The sequence below is a fragment of the Poromitra crassiceps genome (genome assembly GCF_964638095.1).
Source record: "Poromitra crassiceps genome assembly, chromosome: 23".
In the NCBI taxonomy this organism is placed as follows: Eukaryota; Metazoa; Chordata; class Actinopteri; order Beryciformes; family Melamphaidae; genus Poromitra; species Poromitra crassiceps.
In genome coordinates this window covers 23,532,644-23,544,883 of record NC_139639.1, presented here as the reverse complement: position 1 = coordinate 23,544,883, position 12,240 = coordinate 23,532,644, and the positions used below count along the sequence as shown (strand labels likewise).

The window sequence follows — 12,240 nt, the reverse complement described above, 5'->3', positions numbered from 1 at the left end:
ATGTCCCATGCTTTTGTGTGTCCAGGGGCATCTTTAACCAGGGTTATCTCTGTCACAAATGTGGCCTGGGGGCCCATAAGGAATGCCTGGGTCGGCTGGGAGTCTGTGGGAGAACAGGTGAGATGGAGGCCTGGTTTCATTCTGTCTTTCACTTCTCCATGAGCTTTTCTAACTGACTTTGCTTAGTGTGACAGGCATGCTCTCTTGATATTGGAAATTGTTAGTGTGCTGTAGAATGCTTCACCTGCGATTTCTACGATTTTTCAAAACGTCACTTTTTAAATAATAACAATTGATTCCTTGAACACATGCTTATATTGAATCCCTTTAACACAAAAGCAACATGCTTTTCTGAATGAGCCTCTGAGACAGACATTCTCTGTTGTACATCTGCATTACTGTATGTCTTTAGCATGTCTCTTTCTACACTTCTCAGATTTTTTAATGTAATAGCTGTATGAAAAGCAGGTCTATTATAGCCCTAGTTATTCAGCAATTGTTACTGTTTACTCTTGTGTCAAGCTTTAGCTCTGTGTCACCGGCCTGGCGCTGTAGTTCAGGTACATTACCCTCTCTGACTAGGGAGACAGCTGAAGCCAGCGTGGTGTGACAGGCCTTCTGAACAGAAGCACCGTTATGCATTCTGAGGCGTGATGAGGGCCAGCAGAGGTTGACAGTTGAGGTTGTGTGTCAGGAAGTCACCGGGCTCTGATAGTGCATTCCTCTCACTGTGTCTGTCTCCCACCTGATTGCAGATCCTGCCGTGCCGAGGCCCCAGGTAAGACCTACTGATCCTCCTCTTTGACTTGGAGAATAAAGCTGCTGTAATTAGCGTTAGCATACCATAGTAGCACCATAGCATTATTATTATTATTATTAATAATTGTCCTTCCAGATGACTTTTTGTATCTTTAGAAGAATTTGATCATTCTTTCACCTCACGTTTGAGTTTATGTCATGGCCCGGCCATGCTGGTGACAAGTTTATATACTTGCTGTGCCTTTACAAATGCAAGAGATTGCTTTCCAAATATCCTTATATCCACCATTTGTGACATGTAATCCTACAAACTGACACAAAATGAGAAACACATTATGGCACCCCAATGGATTTTGGTCATTTAAGTCTTCGGCTGACAAAAACATAACACTTTTACAGACCATATCGATATTGTATGGCAAACTTGAGGTAGTCCCGCCCCCCACATTCAAAGAAGATGAAGAAGAGGAAGAAGAAGAAGAAGAAGAAGAAGAAGAAGAAGAAAGATGCTAAATGTATATATGGCAATTTTGAACAGAACTCTTTCGCTGCACTCTGTGCTGTTGTTCTTTCTTCTTTCACATTTAAAATGGTCAGACCATAAGTCGAGGAGAACATCACATCCACAGATGACTGTATGCACAGTGTGATTCATTCCTCAGGTCAGGCTGATACTTCACAGGGAGTAGCAATAACTCATGTGCTCTCTCTCTCTCTCTCTCTCTCTCTCTCTCTCTCTCTCTCTCTCTCTCTCCCTCTCTCCATCCACAGAGGAGTACTGTGACCCTGAGGCAAGCAGACCCAGGTCAGTATGGCTTGACCATGCCTGCTTAGGACTTACAATGCACTTCTTAAGCTGCCCACTTTCATCTCGACTCCATAACAAAAGCAGAAAAACAGACCGGATGAAAAGTGTAGGGTTAGTCATAGCCCAGTGTGAGACTTGGAGTGGCTACCAGTAGGTACCTGGTGGTGAAAAATATCATACCTCTCTTTTAAGTGTTTTGATCTAACATTCCTCAACTTACTTTTCCCCACACAACACCCCTAAAGATGTTTCTCAGAAGTGACTGGAATGGGCTTCCGGGTAGTGTAACGGTAGATTCCCTGCCTACCAACACGAGGGTTGTAGGTTCGTATCCACGTGTTACCTCCAGCTTGGTCGGGCGTCCATACAGGCACGATTGGCTGTGCGTGAGGGTGGGAAGCCGGATTGGGGGTATGTGTCCTGGTCGCTGCACTAGCGCCTCCTCTGGTCGGTCGGGGTGGAAGGGAACTGGTGGGAATAGTGTGATCCACGTGGTACGTCCTGCCGGTGAAGCTCCCCCTGTCAGGTGAAAAGAAACGGCTGGCTACTGCACATGTGTCGGAGGAAGCATGGTGCTAGTCTCAGCTCTCCCCAGATCGGCAGAGGGTGGAGCAGCGCCCAGGGCAGCCAATAGGGCAGCATGGGGATAAATTGGCCAAGTATAATTGTGGAGAAAATTGGGGGAAATCAGAAGAAACAAAAAGAAGTCACGGGATTGGGAATGCCTCCTATGCTTGCACAAGGTCGGCTACCCAGGGAGGCAATGAACACACAGATTTGTCTTGACAAATATATTTGAGTAAGAAGCGCCATCTAATAAGAGGATGCGGAAAGGATCCTTAACCAAAGCACAACAAAAAGCCCTTTCCTCAGCACATGCTGTGAAGCTTTAACCCAGAGAATGGCATTGAGATGAATTGGAGTGGGTGGACTCGTTAGGAGAACCACGGCGGCAGAAATGGAGGTAGAAAAGCACTTACAGCTGTCTATGCCTCGGCCTCAGCCGCGGAGCTGTGTGCCTTTGTGATCAATCAATTTCCATAAGGGGCTTATGAGGAAGACGCTCGTGCTCATTGTCCTTATTAAAAACATGCATGTGTGATCTTTCAGTCATCTGAGGTCAGCGTCAGCTAATAGTTTCCTCGGGCTGGTTTGCAGGGGAGCCGTGGCTGGAAGGGAGATGCGTCTGAGGGGGGCCACAGTGTAGATGTGTGAGTGTGGGGAGAGTAAGTGGCTGTGTCTCTTTAGTTGGCAGGGCTCTTTAGTCTTCGCCTCAGCTCGCCATGCTCGTCTGCCACGCCAAACACTGGAGCCGCGCGGTGCAGGACTCAAAGGCAGAGACGAGCGTCTTGCGATGGCAAATGCCCTCTTTAGGGAGAGTGCCGTTTAAACCTCAATCAGAATATCGTAGAAACTCCCAGCTCTAAAATGTTAAGTCAACACAGCGAATAGTGATGAACCCTTTATGGAAACTGCAGTAACAGTGTTTGCACACATGATGAGCACATATACTGTAATACAAAAAGTAGCAGTGATCAGTAAGAAGAAAAGGAGTAAAATATAGATAAAATGCATCCAATTATGTATTAATGTCTATTGTTCGACTGCATGTAGAGTAGTGCTCATTGAGCAATACAAGACAATGTTACAATGTTACTTCTGCCAATACCTTTAGCCTGCTCTTTATACAAGACACTGTTACAATGTTATTTCTGCCAATACCTTTAGCCTGCTCTTTATACAAGATACTGTTACAATGTTACTTCTGCCAATACCTTTAGCCTGCTCTTTATACAAGACACTGTTACAATGTTACTTCTGCCAATACCTTTAGCCTGCTCTTTATACAAGACACTGTTACAATGTTACTTCTGCCAATACCTTTAGCCTGCTCTCTTCAGCTTTGCAAAATGTGTATGTCACATAGGAACGTTTGAATATTTATATTCTCTAGGTCTGTGGTTCTCAACGTGGGTTCTGGGGACCACCGGGGGTCCTTGAGGGGGTTCCAGGGGGTCCCCAGCAAGTTGATGAATGGTTAAACTTCAGCATTATTTCATTTACAAGAAGTTATCACAATTAGAGTAATTCATTTACAGCCTATTAATGTACAAGAATGATTATAATATTTTCATCATAGTTTCACTGTTATCTCTCTACCTAAGATACAGGTAGTGATGGGATTCTGGATAAAATCATATCTAGCAAGATACATATTCTAAGATTTAGGTCTGAGGGGGCGTCCGGGTAGCGCAGTGGTAGATTCCCTGCCTACCAACACAGGTTCGAGCCCCCGTGTTACCCCCCGGCTTGGTTGGCCGTCCACAGGCACAATTGGCCGTGTCTGCGGGTGGGAAGCCGGATTAAGGGTATGTGTCCTGGTCGCTGCACTAGTGCCTCCTCAGGTCGGTTGGGGCGCCTGTTCGAGCGGAAGACTGGGGACTGAAGGGAATAGCGTGATCCTCCCACACGCTACATCCTGCAGGTGAAAGTCCTCGCTATCATGTCAAAAGAAGCGGCTGGCGACTGCTCATGTATTGGAGGAAGCATGTGCTAGTCTACAACTCTCCCCAGATTGGCAGAGGGTGGAGCAACAACCGGGACAGCAGGGGGAATTGGCCAAGTACAATTGGGTAGAAAACGTGGGCAAGAAAGGGGGGGAAGTGTCCGCTGAAAGTCTAAAATGTCAATGTAAATGTGTGCGTGTTCCCTGTCTGCTAGCCAGGATGGATTTACCCAGGATGCTGGTGACCAGAGACTTCTGTGGTGTCCCATCTCCCCAGTGCGGCCCCCCGCTGAGCATTCATGCGGGGGATGTCATTGAACTGATGTGCGCCGACCTGCACAGTTCCTGGTGGCAGGTGCGTGTCACTCAGCCCGTCCTCATCTTATCTCCACATCTGTGACTCCATGAAAAAATGACATGTTAGGACTTGCCGGTTGGTTTGGCGCACGCAATGTTTTTTTCCGCCATGTTGGTTTTCGCCATGGGTCTGAATGTATGCTGCGTGCCGTCACTTCTCTCTCTCTCTCTCTCAGTCTCCACCCCCGCATTTCGCGACACTCTTCAATCGATAGCCTACTATCTGGTGAAGCAAAAAAGCTGCGAAAATAACACTTCAAAAAGAAAAGAAATATATCACTTTAAAGGTGTAGCATCTCCATTTTGTTCTCCCTTTGGTCAGAACTTGCTTTTCTTGCATCTGAGTGTTTGTGTATCGTTTATAAGTCACAGATGGTATTGCGGTTGTTTATCACATTCTATGCTCTGTCAGGCGATCATAAATACTACATAGAGACATTATGATGAGGTCAGCGTTAATGAGAGACATCAGTCATGGTTTTGTATGGACCCCAATGAACCTTAGTCCATGATGAATGGAGTATGTGTCTTTTCTATTCCTCCTCAGAATAAATCAGCGAGGCAGCATCAGATGATCTAACCAATTAGTGACTTTCGTTGACTAATTACGAGTCACGGCGAGGCAATAAAACTGCCGACACCTTGGCCTCTGGAGGATCTGTTAATGGTGGTGCGTAGCCTCACGCACTGTCACAGTTAGCGACCGTCTCACGAGGTCAGCCAATGGTTGAGAGCATTTTTTTTTTGCTTTATCTATTTTTGAAAGGAAGTGATTTACCCCGGGGGTCTTCGGGGAGCCCCCCCAGCCGTTTCTCACTCGGCTGCTTTACGGCGGTGGCTCTAAAACCTTATCCTCCTTCTGGTGCTGCTCCAATCTGGCTGCAGTCTATGCCAACGGCACGGCTGGGAGTCGGCAGCTAGCCCGACTTCCTGGTTCTCTCTCCACTCTTTTGATAGAGAACAAGGTGGAGTCTGAGGACGTGGATGCCAGGAGGCCTGTACTAAGCCAGTAGAATGGAGACCAGACTGTCATGGTGCGGACCATTGTTTGCTGCCATGGTTATGTTGCGATTGGATAATCAAAGGCATTGAATGATAATGCACATTTGTGTGTTTATTCTAGTCCTATGCATAACGACACGGTAATAAGGCTACTTAATCTTCAGCGTCCCCAGTGGCGCCAGAGGATGGAATTACAGAACATTGAGAATTCATATCCCCTGTTACCCAGAAGGCAATTATCCCCCATCCCACTGGCAGAACAATACAATCAATCACAGTAATTTCATTTGATCCTTTGGCTGCCGCCTGTTTACGGCAACAGAGTAATAAGTTTAATCTTTATCATACGCTTATCGAAGGCATAACAAATAGAGAGGGGCTCTCAAAAAACCTTTGATGAAATGTTATTACGCAGAATGAATCATAGAGATGAGTAAGGATTCGCTTTCCAATCGAGTTAGTGCCAGGGCCTGCATGGTCCCCGAATGCATTTCATACTCTAATAAAGAGGAGGAGTGAGGAGGAAAGCATAAACAGGCCAGGAAGTAGAGTGAGGCGCACTACATGCCCTCAACACTGATGTCTTCTCACATTCACTCAATGGACTTCAAATTGACCTCAAACTCCGAACTGGACTCAAATTATCGTCAGCATAATGCTGATATATAGCCTTATTTGTCTCTGCTGATGATAGACTTATAGAATTTAGTATGATATTATAAAATAACACTGCGCACCTACTTAGGAGCCACGCTATGGAAGAATTAAGTGATTTGTTACCCCTAAATTGGTTTACTTAGCTGGAACAAAAGGCTTTCTCGACGATGTTTGTCAAAGGACTTAATGATTTTCATATACAGCTTTGTGTCTGCTTGCGGCGGGAGCAGCTAAAATGCAATTGTTTGTCTTTAGCGAGAGAGGCACAGAGCTCAAACTGTTTGGCTATTCAAAGACCAGAATCAGATCCATTATTTAGTGTTTAAACGAGCCTCTTGTTTTGATGCAGTACGAATCTAACTGCCGGCAGAGTTTGAACCGTAATTAACTTGGGCTGTAAATTAGATGCAGTGCTTGTTGCGCGCTAATTGCTGAGGATTTATTGAAGCGAGTGTGGGAGGGGAAGAGAAGAGGAAGAGAGGAAAGGGGGTGGTTGTTGCTCCCAGACAGAGACAACGCCATTAACAGCCAATTTGCCATTTCAGGGCAAAATACTGGCGACCAGCAGGATTGGCTTCTTTCCAAGTGATGCTGTGGTTCCGTGCCCGTGTGTAAGTGCACATATTCTTCATAATCAATAAGCCACATTTCATGTGATTACAGTGTGGACGGTGGACACTATTGATGCCTTGACACAAGAATGCAGCTGCTTTTCAATCACACTCTTTTTCACTGCAGAGAGCTGATTTGAGCCATTAGATGTGGATAGAATATCACATTACCACAAATGACCTCCGCCCCCTCACTATTGACTCCATTAAGAAACAAAATAACCACCTTTTTTCCCTCTTCAGCAGGTTCCGAAACCTGTCGATTACTCTGCTCAGCTCTGGTAAGCGATGAAAACAAATTACTATGGATTGCTAACGATGTCCACAAGTAATTCTTGTTCCATCGCATTGATTCTATATTGACTTTCCTCATCCTCATATTCAGAGTGATTGATTGGAGTGTAAGTGCATAGTTGTCTATGGGTGCTTCAGGTTTGCAGGGCCTATGGAGAGATACCAGGCTGAGGTGGAGCTCCTGGACCGAGGGAACAGCACCTTTCTGATTCGACACAGAAGTAAAGAGTGCAACGAGTATGCCATCAGTATCAAGTAAGTGACATATATATCTATACATCTATCTATCTATCTATCTATCTATCTATCTATCTATCTATCTATCTATCTATCTATCTATCTATCTATCTATCTATCTATCTATAGTATCTATCTATCTATCTATCTATACATCCATCTATCTATCTATGTATCTATCTCTACAGTATCTATCTATCAATCTATAGTATCTATCTATCTATCTATCTATCTATCTATCTATCTATCTATCTATCTATCTATCTATCTCTATCTACAGTATCTATATATCTATCTATCTATCTGTAGGATCTATCTATCTCTATCTACAGTATCTATCTATCTATCTATCTATCTATCTATCTATCTATCTATAATAATAATAATAATAATAATAATAATAACTTTAATTTATATAGCGCCTTTCATAAAACCCAAGGTCGCTTCACAAGAGCGGGATACAGATAGGTGGAGAGAGGGGGAGGAAAAACAAACAAACAAAACAAACAACAGGGATCTATCTATCTCTATCTACAGTATCTATCTATCAATCTATCTATCTTCCCTCCTTTATTACAGTAAGTATTCCCTGTTTACCCGCAGTGAGGGACTTAAAGCATTCAGACAGTGTTGAGAGGTTCAGTAACCTGCTTTACTAAATCTTAGAAGATTTTTTACTAATGTTAGAATTGGTAAGAAATGTAATCTAATTTACTTTGAATGTGGTAGTTTGGTGCCAGATAGGCCAATGTGAGCATCTTAGAGACATGTCCAGAAATCACCATTTGGGCTAAAATACCTTGAATGTCAAGACTCGTTCAAGCTAACAGGTGGGCCAGGAGAATGCAAATAACCGCTCATTACAACAGTAGTGTGCAGAGGGAGGGGCATCTCTGAACAAACATTTAATCACACGTTAATATGGATGAGATGCAAGAAAAGTAAGCTAGCAAAACTGGCTATTTGTAGAATGGAAAACACTTTGCCTGGCACGACGAATTCTGCTTTCCGTTGTGACATGCTGATGGCAATTTGGCACAAACGGCATGGATGCATCCTGCCTGCCGTTAATACAGCCTGATGGCGGTGAGGTAATGGCGTGGCAAATGTTTTTCAAATGTTTTCTTGGCACACATTTGTCCCCTTAGTACCAACGGAACCTCATTACAGCGCCACAGTGTACCGCAACTTTGTTGCTACTGACCATGTGCACCCCTTCATGGCCACACTCTACCCCCTTTTCTGATGCATGTTACACAGCACACATGGATCACAAGAGCACGACAGTGATTTAGTTTACTCCACCGCCCCGCACCGGCCCCACATCTCAACACAATGGGACCAACCTTTGGGAGGAGGTGGATCTATTTTTCCTGTCTCTTCTCCACGGAAAAAATGTTCGGGGAGTGATTGATATAGCTTTGCATCATGCTATCTGCTGCTCCTTGGCTATCAGGCTTAGGAATACACTTCAAAAGGATAGTGAGGCTCTCGAATCGTAGATAAAACATCAATTTCTTTAGGCCTCAATAAAAGGTTGTTTTATCCGCATATATCCGCAAATCAAGTGACTCGGTATCCTTCTTTTGAAATACAATACTGAGCCATTTAACTAGTGAATACATTTCGGGGCTAGATCAAAGCTGGCTAAGTCTTTTAATCAAGACAGGACTGTGTGGTCCTCCTGACCTGGGATGAAGGCTCCGAGAGATTATCGCGATTGAGGGCGCGCTCTGGATGTCAAGCCTATTTAACCAGTGACACGTCACTCCATTCCAGCCCATTTGGTTTGGTGGACTCATACCGTTCCTCATTCAGTGCTTTGATGTGCACGGCCACTTCTCAAACGCTCCCATCCTAATCGCCTGTCTCTCTCTGCTTAAGATCATTATCAGGATGGCCGTTTGAGATAATGGAGCTTTACACAGAGAGTTTCTAATAATCAAGTGGAGATGTCTTAAGGAGGACAAACATTATAAGTACTCTGTATGGGGAATGTTGTGTGAGTGTGTGTGTGTGTGTGTGTGTGTGTGTGTGTGTGTGTGTGTGTGTGTGTGTGTGTGTGTGTGTGTGTGTGTGTGTGTGTGTGTGTGTGTGTGTGTGTGTGTGTGTGTGAGAGAGAGAGTGAGTGAGTGAGTGAGTTGGGGGCGGGGGAGGAACTCAGCCTTGACCAAACAAGTCTCATCTATCTCCATTTGTTATACAGCGTATGACTCAACACACATCAATAATGTATTACTCAACATATATTCATAATGTATAAGTGAATTTGCAACATGACTGAATTTCTCTCGTGCATTATACGCTGCGTCGGGAGATTTATAATGAGGCCTCTGTGTCTCCGCTGTGATTTGCACATCATCATATGGGAGTCATGCAATATAATCTAGATTGGCTAGGCAGCACCACCACCCCACTTTGCTCCCGCCTACCGGTATGTCTATGTTCTCTCTTCAAGGTTGGCCTGCGTACGCTCTGAGATACGATTCTCACATGACATGTGATTATATAAGAGTTTAAATAACCTGACCTTCAAGAACTAACTGTGATACTGTGTGTGGTTGAATGAAAGATAGTCTCTCCCCGGACTCAAATATTACGTTGAATCGCTACACTCTTGACCCGCCACTTGAGGGCGGGTCTAGGGGTAAACATTTAATGACTGACAGGTCATACTGTAGCACCAATGAGAGAGTGGTTTGTTTTCAAAAGTCAACAGAGTCAGGTTGGGTGGGCACATCCTGATCGCTAAAGTTTTACCCTCAGGATTACGGGGGAATCAATTCATGTCCAGGATTCCAACAGCAGTTTGGAGCGAGCAGTGTCCCAGAGCCAGAGAGAGATCTGCAGCATGCAGTAACGTAGTGTATCAGACCCAGAGAGAGATCTGATCTGCAGCATGCAGTAACGTAGTGTATCAGACCCAGAGAGAGATCTGCAGCATGCAGTAACGTAGTGTATCAGACCCAGAGAGAGATCTGCAGCATGCAGTAACGTAGTGTATCAGACCCAGAGAGAGATCTGATCTGTAGCATGCAGTAACGTAGTGTATCATCAGACCCAGAGAGAGATCTGCAGCATGCAGTAACGTAGTGTATTAGACCCAGAGAGAGATCTGCAGCATGCAGTAACGTACTGTAGTGTATCATCAGACCCAGAGAGAGATCTGCAGCATGCAGTAACATAGTGTATCAGACCCAGAGAGAGATATGCAGCATGCAGTAACGTAGTGTATCAGACCGAGAGAGAGATCTGCAGCATGCAGTAACGTAGTGTATCAGACCCAGAGAGAGATCTGATCTGCAGCATGCAGTAGTGTATCAGACCCAGAGAGAAATCTGCAGCATGCAGTAACATAGTGTATTAGACCCAGAGAGAGATCTGCAGCGTGCAGTAACGCAGTGTATCAGACCCAGAGAGAGATCTGCAGCGTGCAGTAACGCAGTGTATTAGACCCAGAGAGAGATCTGCAGCATGCAGTAACATAGTGTATTAGACCCAGAGAGAGATTTGCAGCGTGCAGTAACGCAGTGTATCAGACCCAGAGAGTGATCTGATCTGCAGTAACATAGTGTATCAGCATAAGGACTCTCATGGGTCCAGCATTGAGACGAAATTAAACATCTTTTTGTGTTTGTTTTGTAAAAGATGTGTGGGGTTTTCCATATCAGACGATGCATCTTTGAGTTTAGTCTTAAAACGTTATGGCGTAGCTTTAGACCAGTGGTTCTCAAAGTGTGGTCCATGGACCACCAGAGGTCTTTGAGAGCGCTCCAGGGGTTCCCCAGAAAATTGATGAATTGTTATGAAACTAATTAAACTAATTAAACTACGGTAGTTAAACAATGACTTTATTTACAAGAGGTAAACACAAATAGAGAATGTAGAAAAATTACTGTTTGATCATAGTTTGTCTGTTATCTCTCTACCTACAATACAGATAGTCATGGAATTATGGACAAAATCTAACAATAAAAAATATTCTCAGATTTGGGTCTGTGAGGCAATATTCAATCTAATCAAATGGGGGTTCCTAAAGTGTACTAAATTAGGGGTCCTTGATCTGAAAAAGGTTGAGAATTACTGGTTTAGACAATAACAGGGAAGGATTTGAAAGTCAATTTAACATTTAAGAGTATTCCGTGATTGGCAACTTACCTTATAGCAGGGATACTCAACTTGCTTTGCCCGGGGGCCACTTTCGTGAAATGATAGAAGGCCAGGGGCCAGTTAATAAACAAACAATATACATTTTTCTGTAGCGGATTGTAGGTTTTTGGGGTGTCAGCCAGAGTTTAGTCTGACAATGTTGTGCACACCGGATAGTTAGTTAGGTTAAGTTAGTTAGGTTAAGTACATACATAAGTGCCTGGGTAGTGAGCAGACGGCAGTATTTGACAATTTAGCAGCTAAATCATCGATTATTGAAAGATATTCCATATTCCAGACTGAAATGCTATAACAGAAGTGGAGTATTGGCCAGAATGACATGAACATTTGGACACTTATTCAGCGGGTATCTTGCATGTTGCGTTCAGGTGCACTGTAATTATTTTTTATTTATTTTTTTGCAATTTCATCGCGGGCCACACAGGGGGCGCCCGCGGGCCGCAAGTTGAGTATCACTGCCTTATAGTATCTCAATTTTCCTACTAGGTAAACTTGACCCTTTTGTTCGTTCAAACAGTTTGAAACAAAGTAACACAAAATACAAGTTGGCCCTAGTCTGCTGTCAAATGATGATTTGATGTGAGTGAATTGGGACCAGTTGCCATGGCAGGGAAATACCAAGACAGTCTCGTGAAACAAAGTTGCTTGGCTCAGCATGGCGACTATCAGTCAGCGTAAGGACTTCAGACGTTTTCATGATGGCTCACGACTGACAGAATTGATGAGGAGGCATGTATACTTGATTAGCAGGCCATGTCTTATTCATCCTCCACAGATTTAACGACGAAGTCAAGCACATTAAGATTCTGACCAAGGACGGCTGCTTCTACATCGCAGAG

The 12,240-nt window shown here is 44.2% G+C and overlaps 1 protein-coding gene across 2 annotated transcripts in view; it reads left to right on the top strand.

Moving 5' to 3' along the window:
- The window catches only part of LOC310796958 (guanine nucleotide exchange factor VAV3-like), a 68,309-nt gene that overhangs the window by 45,013 nt on the left and 11,056 nt on the right, over positions 1-12,240 (top strand). Inside the window, exons 17-24 of one of the 2 annotated variants that reach the window (XM_083659216.1) lie at positions 26-117; positions 756-778; positions 1,531-1,564; positions 4,289-4,428; positions 6,635-6,700; positions 6,947-6,981; positions 7,133-7,249; positions 12,177-12,240. The exon at positions 12,177-12,240 is cut by the window's right edge and continues 24 nt beyond it. In XM_083659216.1, coding sequence (XP_083515342.1) covers positions 26-117; positions 756-778; positions 1,531-1,564; positions 4,289-4,428; positions 6,635-6,700; positions 6,947-6,981; positions 7,133-7,249; positions 12,177-12,240 — 571 coding nt within the window. Of the gene's footprint in view, positions 1-25; positions 118-755; positions 779-1,530; positions 1,565-4,288; positions 4,429-6,634; positions 6,701-6,943; positions 6,982-7,132; positions 7,250-12,176 lie in introns of both variants that reach the window. The other variant, XM_083659215.1, reaches the window with a different exon arrangement.